Source organism: Poecilia mexicana, unplaced genomic scaffold, assembly GCF_051168715.1.
Source record: "Poecilia mexicana isolate PSO_F unplaced genomic scaffold, ASM5116871v1 scaffold_14, whole genome shotgun sequence".
NCBI classification, from domain to species: domain Eukaryota; kingdom Metazoa; phylum Chordata; class Actinopteri; order Cyprinodontiformes; family Poeciliidae; genus Poecilia; species Poecilia mexicana.
The window spans coordinates 9,047,226-9,063,093 of NW_028263383.1; the positions used below are offsets into that span (position 1 = coordinate 9,047,226).

The window sequence follows — 15,868 nt, forward strand, 5'->3', positions numbered from 1 at the left end:
TCTGGGCTAAAACAGGTTTATTTTTTTGCTCATTAAGTCATTTTTTGTTGATTTAGATTTATCCTTGAATTTCTGGCAAATTTATCATATATTATAATTCAGCTTTCAAGGAGAGACCTACAGATTTCGGACCAGTGTTGACTAGTATTTGTCACTTACTGTAACTTCACCCACCTTGACTAAAGTCTCCCTTTGCAAGGAAAGTAAAATGAATGTAATTTATTTTCTACATTAAATTTAGAAAACAAGTTGAAATAATTAAAGCCTCATATTTTGGCATCACATCAGATATGTTCTTTATATTCTAATTTAGATGCTATGTAGATTATTTCTCCCTGATACAAACTGTTTAATGTAAATTGACAGCATCACAATTTGCATAAAACATAAGAAGTTAGTGAAAAATGGAAAAAAATATAAACACTGGACAAAAATTAATTAAAAAGATTCTATTTTTATTCAAAATATGCAACTGTGTTTCTGAAGTCCATCCTTTTCCCTGTGAATGATTATGGTTTTGGGCCTGGACGTGTAAGCCGCCTTACACACACATACATACACACACACACACATACAGCCAAAGATGAAACAACTTACGGTTTCCTAAATGATTAATTTGATTGCTCGGTGAATGAATGAAGTATGGAGTCCAGCAGCAGCTGCAGCCAGAAATCCGGGCTGCTAGCTCTTCACATTATAAAAAGACTAAATCTCTGAGCAAACGTACAATTCTAAACTTTTACACAGATGTTAGGCGTCTCATTTACCCTGACTGACATGATTTGATGTAGTCCCCATTATTTGCTAAAATGCTTTAAAAACTTATGATTGCTGAATTGTCTCGTTTTATCTTAGCTGTCTGAACTGGAGAAAAGTTTGGAAAAAGGTTTTAATACTGTAGCCTGAAAAACAGGAGTTCATTTCGACGACCCTTGAGCAGAACTTGGACATAGACCTTCAGGCCTCTCAGCTGCTAAGCAAACCCTTGAACCATCTCTTTTCGTAGTTTGGTTTCCATAGGAACAGTTAAAAAGACTTCAAAAAAGGTCAAAATTTCAACGTGTAAAACCAAAATAAGGAGTTTTGTTCCTCCAGTGTCTTTATGCTCCTCCGCCTTAACGTAGCCCTTCTCAGCGAAAACAACCGAAGAGCACAGAAGACGAGAAGAACTCGGCTGTGTCGCTTGTCGTCCTCATTGGTTTACACTAGGAGGGCCTGGCTTCAATTAGTTCTCCACCGGCGTTGGCTCTTGAGGCAGAGCAGACACTCCTTCCACTGCCGCGGGTCCAGAGGCCTCTGCTGTGTGTCCGGGTGGCGTAACAGGCTCTGGTGGAGGCCGCTGGCTTAGGATCACCTGAACTACGTAGTCCCTGGAAATGTTGAGTTGGTCCAAGCGCAGCCTGTCTGTCAGCGGCCGCCCTGAGAAAAACCAGCGCTGTGTGGCGGCGGGCACGCCCTCCTGATTCTGCAAGCGCCGCTTCATCATGCCCACAGTGTCTGTGGAGCGGACCGCCAGCCGCAGATCGCGGCCCGTGGAGAGCCGCAGCCGGAGCTGGCACTCGCCCCCAGGGATGGGGTCGCTGGCGCTGCCCGTGGACGGGTCTGCCGTCAGGGAGTCCGGATCCGACCCGTCGGGCTCGTCGGAGCGCTCTTCGATCATGTTGACAGGAGGAGAGAGGCAGTACACCGGCAGCTGGTAGCGATTTCCCAGCTCATCGTAACATTCGGTCAGAGCGCCTGGAGCGGAAACAAGAAAAACAAAATTTTATATTCAGGGTTTCGTTTTTTTCCCCCCAATTTGCCATCTTTGCACAAGCATCACACTGCAAAAACAAAATCTTACCTGTAATTTTGGCCTATTTTCTAGTGCAAATATTTTAGCACACTTAAAATAAGATAAAACTAACATAACAGTAACTTTTAAGCAGGACATAGAGGCTTAATTTATGTAAATAATTCCTTAATATTGCTGAAAAAGTACTTATTTCATTGGCAGATAAATTCACTCATAACATGGGAAATGCTACAAGTGAAATAAACTGCCAATGGAATAAGTACTTTTTCATTAATTTTAAGTAATTATTTACATAAAATAAGCTTCTATATCTTGCTGAAAAGTTACTTTTGTCATATTTAAAGTGTGCCAAGATATTTGCTCTAGAAACTAAACCAAAATTACTTGGAAAGCTTTTGTGTTTTTGCAGTGCAACTTCTACAGCACCTTTCCCAACTATTTATACACTTTCAACAATAAATGGTTTACAGGATATTAATACCTTCTGGGGTAATAATTTACCATTTTTATAACCACATCCAAGTGTTATGTGTCCTGGAAGTGATAACTCCTCATCACAACTTACAGTAACTCGGATCACAACAACAATACAAACATTAACTGCATGATGAATTTTTTTTTTTATCATATCTGGGTAAATAGAAATGGGGAGCTTCTCGTCCGAAGCTGTTAAACTGAATGGGTTGGCCTCTTAAGTTTTACGATTATTTGATTCCTGAAGCAACAGGTGTGGGTGTTTAGACGGAAGAATGATATGCGACTCGTTTCGTCTGCAATTAACTACATTTTGCCGCATTTATTCTGTTGGTATTCTTTCAAATACTTTCATTATGGCAAAAACGAAAAGAAACATATTTGAATCATTTTTCCATTTAACAAAACGTACAATTCCCATTGTTGTAAAATAAAATGGGGAAATGAGAGTCGAACTCAATAGAAAACCAAGACTGAAAGGAAGGAGCAGAAAGTGAGAGCAGGAAAAGGTCATGTGTTGGATGTGATGTGTCAAGTATTAAGTCACCAGGGACAATAAGAAAAATGTGTGGAGGACCGATTATTCAAATGGGAGACCCCCAGCGATCCTCAGGGGGATTTCAGGCATTTGGGTTCAACTACACAATACACTGACGTAACACAGTCATTGTATTTTGGTTCTGACCATAGTCTTTTTCTTCCATACCTTTCAAATTTCAAGTTAATAAAGTTAAATATCACATCCAAACAATCACATCCTTCTTGTCCAATTTTCCAAGAAGATCTGAAAAGATTAGATATAAATATTAGAAATGAATATCTCTTCTTATATTAGATATTAATATGTGAAATAAAAAAAAATCCCCTGAATTGCAAGAAGCCCACCATTCATGAGCTACGTTTCGAAAAGGTCACTCCACAGCTCATGTTTTATGACTTAGAAAGTTCAACGAGAAAGAAGGTGAGTTCTGTGGTAACTGAAACCGAGCAGAGAAGACCACAGGACTCTGCTCTCGGTGGTACAGATGCAGTCAGAGAGGAGGCGTCAGAGTAAGACCAGGACCAGGGAAATGTTTGACCAGCTCCGTGTAGGAGTGAGGGGCAGACAAAGAGCTTGACTGAGTGGTGATGTGGCCAACAGCCGGAGCTCATCTGTAACCAGAATGCACCGGGAAACTGACTGCTATTAACATCGGGATTATTTGAAGACGTTTTAAAACGTTTTTGGATTCAAAATTTCCAGACTGCAACACAAAATCTGCACCATCTTTTGCACAACAGTTTTTGAAAAGATTTCCAGCAGATATTCTGACAGAGATTAAGCTTCATTCAAGTATCCAATGGAAACACCGATTTCCCTAATGATTTTATCGTCCAATAAAACTTTAGACATTGGAACTATTTACACAAACACTTAAAACAAGAAAGATAACCTATCTAATTTGATCCTTCCTGCTGCTGCTAAACTATTCTGACAAATTACTGAAGTTACATTTATGCTTTGGTACCAATATTGTTTTTCAGGTATTTTATTTTTGATAAACAAAATTAAAACAAACCATCAAAAAGTTGATGAACGACAAAAATTGAGTGAGAACAAAGAGGAGAAGAAGCTGACACTCTCCCCACGTCTGGTCTTTATGGAAGAAGGATAAGAAGAAGAAGTCCTGCTTGTAGTTTGTCACAAACCATGTAGCAGATACAGTTAACTGGAGCTTTAAGCTCTCATCATAAACCCACCATCAGACCCTGATAAAGGCTTTTTATTTCAGCAGTAAATTGGTGGTGAGACAGCAAAGCATCAAAATAGAGCTGGAGACGGTTTAGTTGAAAACACTGTTTCCACCGTTCGAAATACAATCAGAGTTTTATCCTTCTGGAAATGTGACGGAGAAAACATTTTGGAAACACATGCTCTCCATAATTCCTTTTCTCCATACTAACCAGACCTGGAAAACACTGTAGGCAAATGTCACTATTCGTTCTGCGCAGAAGCAGTTGAAATCTTTTTAGCTCATAAAGCTAAATAATCCTCAGGCACACAACATGTTTCCATTGCATAGTAAAGTTTTACTTGGCACGGCGCTAAACTGTTATTTTCCACTGCAGACAGAACTCTTTCAACCTGTGCAGCATCAGATGTTTACCACTGTGGCGTGCATGAAGCTGCAGTGACACAGAAACATAACTTCCCTCAATCAATGTTTATTTGATTACATTGTTCAAGAAGACATGTTCACGCAAAGTGGTTTGCCAAAATAAATAAAAAATAAAGAAGTAGCCATTTGAAGAGTTGATAAAATACGGAAAGGCTCCGATTCTCTGGTCATGCCCACAGGTGATGGTCCTCTCCCCACTAAGTGTCTGGCAGTGTATTGATGTCATTGCGTTGACCCAGATCGACTCATTTGGAAGAGACTGTGGTGTCAACAAAAAAAGCTGAAATTTCATGTGGTTCCAACCACAATGGGAAAAAATGCCAGGATGTGTCACACACAGGTTTGTACTAAAACTCTACTGCAATATATAATGAGTCACTTTGGTTGACTAGGGAAAAATAACTTCCTCTGTTAAGAACAAAAGTGACATTCATGAATAATTTCTAAGAAATTCCTTATGATTCTCAACTGCATTTAACATGTAATCGGAGACAAAAAAAACTCATTTCAAGCTGAATAAATGACATTCTGAAAGTCATGCTTACTTAGTCATATAAGAAAGTACACATAGCTGGGCTTGTCACAGAAACAACATTTTTTTGGATGAAAAATGGTCACAGAAATTATTCTGATAAGCCATAACGTTGTTTTGAGACCATTTTCAATTAATTTAATGATAATGGCATAATAATGCAAGAACACATTCTCAACTAACAATACACTTTAAATTCTACAAAACTTTTAACTTGGAAGATATTTTAACTATCCAACAACAAATTATGAAGTCTTTGTACAAAATTGTCCTAATAAGGGCTGGTTGAAACCAATGTGCCAGACTGAAGACTTTTGTCATCCAGTTTTTGGTAGAAACTGGATGACAAACGGATAACCGACAGACAGGAACCATTTGTGAAAGCGTGCAGCCAGCTGTCTGTTTTACTCAGTGCAACATCTGCTACTTTTTACCAACATCATTTTCTGTGAAAAGACTGGAAACACATCCAGTGGCTGGGGAAGAAAGTTGGACTACAAATCAAAAACAGATTAAGATGTAAGAAAAGAAAAAAAAAACTTGAGTGGACCCTTGATACCCCTCAGTCAGCGTCAATAGAAGGTATTCTGTGGATTACTTTTCAGCACGGGTGATATTTGATATAAGAACTTGGACCTTCTTACGGCATCTTTAGGGTTGTAACAATTCCTCAAATGATTTGAGTACCTTGATAATTAAAATTCCTAGAGGCAAATTATCTGCCTTGAAGCTTTGTTAAATTATCTTTTACTATCAAGCACACCGTGTTTCTGCCAGGTGATTATTTGTGTTGCGCAACATTTTCACTTCCTATCGTTCTTCAGGGGATCAATAAGCATCCTTAAAATAAATGGCGCGATGCCTGGAATAGGACAGCCCTTCTCCACCCGGAGATGCTGCCTAGTGGCTGTCTCAGAGAGAATGGCGGCGAAGTGCGCGGAAGGTGTATGCATACAGGTGGAGCGGAGACTCATGCACATATAGATAGGATACACTGGGCTGCTTTAGCTGATACTAAGCGTAGCTTTACAGACGAAACAGAAAGTAGACCAAAACAAAGTAGGAAATAATTGGAAAGTATAAGAGGAAAAAAAAACCTAACAAATATTCTGTATTTTTGAACAAAGTACAAATGTAGATGGTATGGAATCTATTTTTATAAACTTGTGCCCAGAGAAAAAAAAAATCTGAACCAAACAAAATGGCAGACTGGGCAAGTTGAGAACAAATCAGAGAAGCAGTAAAGAAGGAATAGTAATGCGTGCTAAACATAAGAGGATTGTTTAGCTTGCACAGCATAAAATTTTGCTGGCATGTTGGAGGAACATCAAAAACTGGTAGCCATTACTCACTGCATACTTGCTGCAACAAGGAATTAAAAAGTGAAACAATATATTGATAGCGAGTGCCGATTGTCAATGTTGGAAACTCTGGGGGAGCTACAAAGGCTCAAAGATCAGGTGGGAAAGTGCAGCCTACACTTCTGCCTTTAGAGAAATGTGGCCAAAAGGAAGCAAATGTTGAAAAGAAGTTGTAAAAAATCCAGTTTGCCAGCAGACAGGTGGTGGATCCAATACAGAATATATCATATTGATATTTGTTGGAGCTATTCATCCAATCTCAACGAGCTGAATAAGAAATTTAAAAAGTCACATCATTTACCTGTGTTGGTCTGTAATGTAAAATCGAAATAAGTGTGTTTGTGAACAAATAAAAAAAACAGGAATACCTTTACATGCAACTGTACTGCACAAGTACAATGCTTAAAATAAAAGCTTTGCACCTTCCTTATTTTTTGAACAGTCATATTTATGCCATCCCAGATCACTGTAGAGAGCAACAAGTTTAGGCAAAAGAAGGAACTGTAACTATAGAAAAGAGAATGCATTTGAGAATGTTTTTATAACAGCTGCTATTCATTTCACACATTTAATGGTTGAGTATTATAGGCAGATGAAATAAAAAGCTATGCTGGCGTGTAAATGTTTCACAGTTCGTTTTAAAATTATTTTATTATTGCAATTAAAGAAAATCAGTTTCAGATCAATATCTATTTTCCTCCTTGCAGAGGAGCACATAAAAAAAGACTGAAAATATCTAGTTAAGCAAGGTCAGAATCAAATCCTGATTTATTAGGTGCGAAAGAAGGCTAAAAATAGCATTGAAAAAAGAAATTACACAGATCAGTTTTGAGTCATCTCCTATGACTTCTACTTAAATACAACAATAAAGCGGTGAAGAGCTTGTAAAGACAGAAGTGTTTCCTGATTTGCGTGGTACTTGGATTGAGTGAAACAGTGATGTCAAGTGTGGGGAATTCACAGCTGCAGCCCAGCAGGATCTGATCTGGCCTCCCAAACTACCAAGAGGAACAGAGTAAGAAAGCACTGCATTTACAAAAAAACAACAAAAAACATTACACGTGTCTAATATAAAGTCTCATTCCATTCAGGCGAAGGTGTTTCATATGTCAGGCAGTGTATTGCTTTCTGGTAAGCTAATGAGGACAAAATGTAAAAAAGCAACTCCACTCATTTAGTTACCCAAATATAAAATAAAATAAAAAATAGCCATTTATACATTTCACATCATAAGGATTTGTTTGGTTTCTGGCACAAAGTTTGTCTCTCTCTCTCAGTCAGACACCTTCACAGTTAGTTACAATGAAACAAGATTTGTAAAACCCAGCGCAAGGTACCATGGAAAACATTACAACATTCGATGCCCACAACAGAAACAGGATCTTACCAAGGAAAGAAAAAAAAACATCTCTATCCTCAGCTGAGGAAACATGACTCATTAGATGATATGCATAAGGATTAATGGGGAGTGACGCACACGCAAAGAGCTAAACCAGAGCCAAATTCATTGTTAGGGATTTAATAAATTTCCAGGCGGAAGTTGAAATGCTTAGGTATAAAAACCTGAAAATTGAAGTGAAACTTCAACCTGTCCTTCTTCAGTGGGTCAAACATAAAGGAGGAAGTGTGATCCAAGACCAATGACTTACACAAACTGAACGGCACCTTGGACCAAAAGGGCTATATAACAAATATGAATATGTTTTGGTGTTTACGTTTTAAGTTTTATGCTTTTATCCTTTGAGCTTGCACTTCCTAAATAGTACTGTTGTATAGCAGTTAGCTTGTTTGCCCCTGAAGTACGGCAGGTAGAAATGATGAGAGAAAAAGATGCCAGGCGGCATGTTTGGAGAAAACATCATCAGGCCAATACCATCCATGAAGCATAGTGGTGGCAGGGTAATGCTATGCCAATGCTTTGCTGAAATTTTCAGCAGGACCATGACCAGGCCATCTGGAAGGAGTGGCTTCAGAACCACTCTGTGAAGGTTCTGGAGTGGCCAAGCCAGAGTCCAGACTTAAATTAGATTGGAAACGTCTGTAGAGATCTGAAAACATCTGCACAGATGAATCCCATCCAACCAGATTGAGGAAAGAGATTAATTTAATACAATTTGGATTAAGGCTTTCATATACAAAATGTGGAAAAGTGAACTACTACAAGAATAATTTCTGGAGATAACATATTTTATTTACTTACTCCGAATGCCATATTTTGGCCTCTAAATTACTGAGATCCTGAAAAATATTTTTAGGTCGGATATGTTTTCTAACTCGTATCTAAAGTAAGTTTCATTTCTCCACTCTTTAAATTCAAAATGTGCAAAATTTCTTTGTAATATTTACAACTAAATTTAAAAGTACAGCAACCGGCTTCTTGCACATAATGAATGAAATTGAGCATGCACGTTCAATAACTTCTTTACCTTTAGCAATACTGTCTGATTTAGCATAGAAATGGTTAAAAAGCTTATGGCTGGGACTGCCTAAGGTGACCTTTAGGAATTACTCCAGCTTTGCTGCGATAATATTAGACTGCTTGAGGATGTTCAATATGAACTCAGCACCTTTCCACTCTGCTGCCTCTAATCCCCTCACTCTCTATATATGCATACATTAAATGTTGTCATTAACTGGGTTTTCTTCCACACAGCAGAGATTCCTGGCCACCTCATCTTGTATACGTTTCTATTTTCACCAATCTAAAGGAAGAATAGAACTTGAAACTAATTCAAGATTTTTTGTAATATAGAGTCAACACTGAGCTTTAGAATTGAATTATAATAAAATCGAATTAAACAGCAATAAACTAAATTGAATTGCACCTTGTTACCAGAAGCAAAGTTAATATATTACCCCCACTTTATCACACAGCCCTTAGTTGGGAATTGGTTAGTAATTAAACTGAATTCCACTCTGCTATGTGGAATTTCCCACTCGGTTTAGCGCTTCTCATTCCAATTAGATACACCAAACACATTTTTTTCAGTTTATGGTGACCTGCATTACGTATTTGCTAAGGTTTTCCTGGGTTCCTATGCAAATCCTACAGAAACAGATGGTATAATTATTATCAAGGTGGGGGGAAAAGAACTACAAGTTCCTGTACTAAAATTAACACAGGATTTTACAGTGCAAACACTAAAGTATATGACAGTCATATATCTAACAAGAAAAGAGCTCCATTGAGGGCTCTACACAGAAAATAACAGGACGTTGATATGCTTTAACAACAACAAAAAACGTTTGTCACAGTTTTCATGTTAAATGAGAATGTTTATTGATAGCAGCTGACGATGATGGTCTTTTTAATAAATTTAGTTCCATTCACATGAGGCTAAAAACAGCTGTTTTCATTTCTTATTTATTGATTCACTCTGTTGCACATACACTCTCTGAAAATGTGTTCCCTAAGATCCATTTGGAGGATTTAAAGTCATTTAAAGTACCGAATAATTTATATGTGTATAACTGCTCTGTTAAAAAACAAACAAACAAAATAATAAGTCATAATGATGCAAAAAGAGCTGTGTAAAAGCAGCTCACCAAAGCAGAAATTAACTAACAATACATGGCGACGTATACTTCCTGTTTGTGGTACTTCATGAGATGAAACCTGAAACGAAAACACACTTCCTTTGGAAGCTGTGCTGCTTACGTAGGTTCTCTGCTTTGACACACAACCTATTTATGGTTGCAGTATAACCCAGCGGCGACTGCTGTTGTCTGGCTGAAGAAAGTCATGTCAAAGTTTTTCAAAACTACTTTAATGTTAGTTACTATGTCAGACTAAGGTTTGATCAAATACAATATCACTGAAAAATTATAACAGTAAATAAGTTGAAAACGAGAAATTCATGTTAACAGATGAAATATTTATGTGTTTCATTCATTTAATTGCTCACAGGTGATAAAAACCCAACATTCTGTTGAATAGAAAGATAGGGCATTACATAAGACTAAATAAAAGGATTTTCAATACAGAAATGTTAGCCTACTGTATCATATTTCCATGCTTTGTTCAGCATGTGGCCTCAATAATTAAAGCAGTAATTCATGCAAAACGAGGCCTAACTACAACCTTTCCCTTACGGTTGCAGTTATTCCCACTGCTTTTTCTATCACTTTTTCCTTTCACTCAACTTTCCAGCAGTAGCACATGCCCATGTTTGCATACAGCCTCTTAATTACTCTTCTTTTTAAGGATGTCAGTCGTCTTTTCTAAAAACTGTGTGGTCATAATATTTTAGCATGCAGAAAGTGTTTTACCGTGTGGCAGTGTGATGCTGGCCCCGTCAAGGATGGCCTGAGCCAGTAGGTGGTCATTACTCTCAAAGGCACTGGCCGCAGCTCGCAGCGCATCCCAGATCTCCTTCCGGCCCTCGAATGCTGGCGCCGTATCCCAGAACTCATCTCTTTTGCTGCGCAGCTGGCCCTCTGTCATCGGGTAGTCACTTTTCCATTTAGGTCGCTCTCTCTTCAGGGGCTGGTTACGGCCTAGAGCCACTGTAGGCAAGGAAACGAGAGAGGGATTAGACAGGACGCGAGATCAGAAATCCAGACGGACAGAAGGTAGGAGGAGGAGAGGAGCTATTTATTACTTCTTTAAGGTAACTTTAGGTGTCTGAATGATCACAAATACTGCTCTTAAAAATGTGTAATAAGCTTCCAGCCACATAGTGTAGTATTTTGTGTCACAGTAGTTTTATGCCAGAACAAGATGCATTTTCACAAAATTTACCTTGTGTCTCATCAGTCTAAAGTCTTAGGAATCATAAACATTTTTTTTTTTTTTTGGCAAATGTGAGACTGTTTTTTTTTTCTTGGTAGTTTTAGCTTTGTAACTCCCTCACAGATCCTTTTTTTGCAGCAAGACAGACCTAACGGAACCCCATTAGTGCTGCACTGATGCAGATGCGTTTGTAAACTGATAAAAGTATGTTTTGTGGGCTGGTTGTTTCTGGGAAGGTCTCACTAATTGTGTGTAATGGGTCTCGCTGTCGTTAAGCCTAAGAAATGGTTTTGTCATCTTTTCCAGAAATCAATGACTTTGTCTGCAATCTGCTTTATCTTTTCATAAATTGGTCTGTACAAGTTTCACCCGTCATTGTAATAAATATAATCCTCATTTTAAAACTTAATTTTGCATTTACTCAGGTTCTCTTGTCTGATATTTAAAATAATTTGATGAGTTGAAACATGTAAGAGAGAAAAAAACCCTGATACATTTTTATCACGGCACTGGAAAATAACGAATCGCTTTTCTCTTTTGCTCTGGTACTCAGCTGAGCGTTGCAGACTGATTTAACACGTTATACACCATTAGTGATGTGGAGCATGCAGCCAGAATAAACTGAGCTAAAGCTAAGAACGATACGTTCCAAACCCAGTTAAATGTTAGGATAATTGCAGCAAACAGAGCTCCATCTGCAGCAGAATGGCTGATGAATAACACCATCTGGATCACCACCGAACACGACACAGGTACAGGACAGTGTGTGTGTGTGTGTGTGTGTGTGTGTGTATCCAAGTACACAACAGAAAAGAGAAGAGGATCAAGGTGTTGAGTTCCACCTACTGCTGGTACACATGTACTCTGATCAAATAACGCATTCAACTTCAGACTGCTCATAGTAAACAAGGCCTCAAACTGCCTGACCCTTTAAGTTCAGCTACTAAAGGTTATGCAGAATTAAAAGTTTAACTTGCATACATCATCCACAAAACTACTTCATTATGATTCACAATCAGAGAAGCAGAAATTAGTTTCTCAGTAGAACTGTTGATATGTTTTTAGAAAGGAAAGCAGTTGGATAATAGCAAAATATTCTTTATGCAGCTATTTGAGTTACTTTGATGAAGTTAAATAATTCTGGGACTTCCTTCTACCCGACAGAGCCCAAAGGAGAATTTCATTTGGTGGCTCACTTTCAGTTCATGAGCCAAAACAGCACAACATGTTGCCTTTGAGTCAATTTTACACCTTTATCAGATGTGTGTAACCAGTTCAGTTCTACACATTATCACTTTGTGCCACTGAAACCTTGGCGTTGCAGGTTGTTTTCTTTTATTTCAGTTAAGTATTTTCAGAATTATGGAGATAAATTGTCATAAAATAATCAACAGTCATGTATACTCTAGTTTAACAGTATCTGAAATTTTGATATTACACTCTATATCCATTCAATTTGGCTCTGATCCCAACTGGGGATGTTGACTATTATGAAATATGACCTAATCAAAGCAAAGTAACTGGTTATATGACCACATCTGATAGTATCAGCACACGGTTGGTATGAAACATCCAAAACTGCAAAAATATAAAACCTAACTGTTTGGACAATTTGCACTAATCACATCATACTTACAAAGACAATACATGTACAAACCCTGTTTTAAGTAGATAGATATGGAATTGATTACTGGCTCAATCTCCAGTCCTGAAAGGTTGGTTTCTTGCTACAGCTTAACGTGTTCTGGTCCAACACACCTGAATCAAATGTCTCAATTACTTCCTCAGCATGCAACCATTTTCCACAGAGTCCTGCTAATGGCCTCATTATTTGATCCAGTTGAGCTGAAGCAGAGACACATATAAAAGTTGCAGGACACTAAAAATGAAGGACTATTTTATAAAATGGAAACGTCTATGTATGAAATGGCAGTACGAGCTACCAAAGGGGACTTAAATATGAATATTGAGTGAACGACATTCTATAATTTCAAATGCATTTTTTTGCTATACACCAAATTTGATATGATAGATCATGTCGAGATTTAATTTAGTTCAGCACAAAGCTGCACAATATATGGAATACCATTCATTAGTGCTGTATCAGTGTCTGCAATATGAGAGCCGCACTGCTTTGATACAATATTCAGCAAGGTAAAATATTTTGTTTTCCATGCATTTGAAGCTTTGATAGGAAATAATAATAATATATTTGGCCAGTTAGACCTCCAGTGTTTTCAATGAAGCTTGTAGTGACATCAGCGTGATGGGAATATTAATAGAAGAGTGAATAAAAAGTGGATTAATCACAAAGAAGAACACAACTGCAATAGTTTACATTATTTAATTTTTTGTTGTTGTAATATCATACACCACTTTTTAAAATGGTCTGGAGTAGCTCTAATGGGAAAAACCAATCTGCAACGTCCTCAAATATACACCATGGTTTTATGTTTAGAGTAACAGCATCAGGAGGGGCACAATTAGGTATCAACTAAAATTAAACAAGAAGCTTCATAGAGTTTTGGGGAAGGCATTTTTGGATTTGAAGCAAAGCACAATCAGTGCTTTTGTATTAGCCCACTTTCCAGTTCAATTTTATGACTGTATCTGCAAAATGTATCTTCTAATCCTATTTACTTGGTTGTTTTTCAGTAACTGACTGTAAATCATTTAGAACTTATGCGAGTCAGTATTTGTAAAATTTAGATTTCACTAGCTTTATAACAAATGACAAAAATGTCCGATTTGCTTAGAGCAAATTTGTTCAGTCCTGCGATGGCATTTGTACACCTTTTGTCACACTACAACCAAAAACCTGGATGTATTTTATTGGAGTTTTATGTGACAGACCAAAACAAATTAGTGCAAACTGGTGGAGTGAATGGAAAATAACAGAAACAGTCTGATAAATGCCAAAGAAACACAACAAACGGGCTAGGTTGTACATCATAACCAACCCACCCACCCTCACTATGAAACATGGTGTTGGCTGCATTATGCTGTGAAGATGCTTTTCTCCAGGGGAGCAAAATGGGAAGATGGATGGAGCTGGAGGTTGCAAAAGAACTTTGTGTTCGTCTGTCACATATACTCTCAAAATGCAATTAAGCTTAACTTCAGAAAATAAACAGTGGAAGGGTGTGAATAAGCTTTCACAGCTCAGGACATACATGCTCTCTGCCGCCAATTCTGAAGGTGCCAAGTACTGACAAAGCAGAAGTTGAAGATGTCACATTTAGCTAAACAAAGAGAAGCCTAGCAGCTGGTAATAGAGATGCAGAAGCAAAGAGGAAGACATACAGGAAATCAAGCTTTATCTGTTCATCTCTAAGTGCTCAGCCTCCTCCCCCTCTTTTCCCAGATCGGTGTCCCAGTATGTAATTAAAGTAACTCAAAGGCTGGCTGTGGATCCCCTCCTCTCATACAGCAAACCAGGAAACTATCCCACAAACTTCCCACAGCTTCACTGAACTCGTTACTACATCAACCAACAACCTAAAGTCAGCTTCGGTCATGTTTTAGTGATTACTACTTATTCGTCACTGTGCATGGAGTACTGCACTCACTACGACAGATGTGTATGGTGCTAAAAACAAACACTCTTTAATAATAAACTGTTGCAATACGTTGTGGACACCTCCTTCATTCTCTTTACTTTAAAGTTCAAACCATTATTCATTTGCTCTTAAAAAAAACAAGGCAAAAGAGTTTCCCTAAATGTAGCTAATGGGAGCTTGAGTTGGTGCCCAATTTAAATCACTTCAGAGGGCTTCTCTGCATGCCCCCGATGACTGTGACCCATATTTGTTGCACATACAGCAGCTAGCAAGCTAACTAGCTCCGTTTTAGCCGGCTAGCTCAGTCAACAGCAAAGAACAAAGGGAGACATCGCAGGGTGCTGAACAGGGTTTAGTTTGCAGAGTAACGAAGCTGGCAGAGTGCCTTGTCCTCGGTTTAAATCCCGCTGCGTGGACGGAGACACCGAGCCCGTCTGAGGCTCCGGATATTATAATGGCAGGGAAGGAAGACCTCCAGCCAGGACAGCATGCAGAAAGCCTGCAGGGGGAAGCCCATCAAACAGCCAAACCTTCCGCTTACTAAACCATGAGACCCCGCTAAGTTACCTCCAGTGCCGTCCGAATTCTCGTTTAAGCTGCCCGAAGAGTCGTGGTGGCTCCCGACACAGCCACCCATGGATGTTTCGGCGGAGCAGCCCGGGTTAGGTAGCTCACCCCCCGGCCCACAGCTAGAGCTACATCCACCAACCCCCCTCCTCTCAGTCTCTCTCTTTGCTGTTTTCTAAGCTTCCCCCCTTCCTGTCTTCTCTTTCCTCACTATCTCCTATTCTGTCCTCCCTTCCCTTCTTCCCTCTTTCTATCTCTCAGCAACTGCGCAGTCCTCCTCTTGTGCTTCATCCCAGAAGTAAAGAAAAGAGGGTTCACATGGTTACAAGGTGACTGAGAGAGGAATGAAGGAGGAAAAAATAAAGAGAAGCAGGAGGAGACTCAACAAAGGAGAAGTGCACTTTAAGAGAGAGAAAAAAATGCGGTCTTCTTCAGGGCACCAAGTGTTTGCTCTGGTGATGGTGAAGATAATGCATTTTGACACATCTGCTGTCATGTTTTGTGAGAAGCTGTTTGCTGTCCTGATGAGGACATGCCAAAATACTTACCCCTTGTGTTCTTGAATGTCAAGGGAGCCCTCCTGCTGTTATACTGCAGTGGCTCAGTTTCACATTAACAAATGGGACTGGCTCTGCTTCATTCTGGGTCTCTGTGGTGATTGCTGGATTTTACTTCGCAAACATTAAAC

At 38.8% G+C, this 15,868-nt stretch overlaps 1 protein-coding gene across 1 annotated transcript; it reads right to left on the minus strand.

The window, feature by feature from the left end:
- Positions 1–433: 433 nt before the first annotated feature.
- ubtd2 (ubiquitin domain containing 2) lies at positions 434–15,625 on the minus strand. Its single transcript, XM_014985945.2, has 3 exons — positions 15,181–15,625; positions 10,591–10,827; positions 434–1,737 (listed from the first exon to the last, which is right to left on the minus strand). The coding sequence occupies exons 1-3, from the start codon at positions 15,248–15,250 to the stop codon at positions 1,226–1,228; spliced, it is 819 nt and encodes a 272-aa protein (XP_014841431.1). The 5' UTR covers positions 15,251–15,625; the 3' UTR covers positions 434–1,225.
- Between the last annotated feature and the right edge of the window lie 243 nt (positions 15,626–15,868).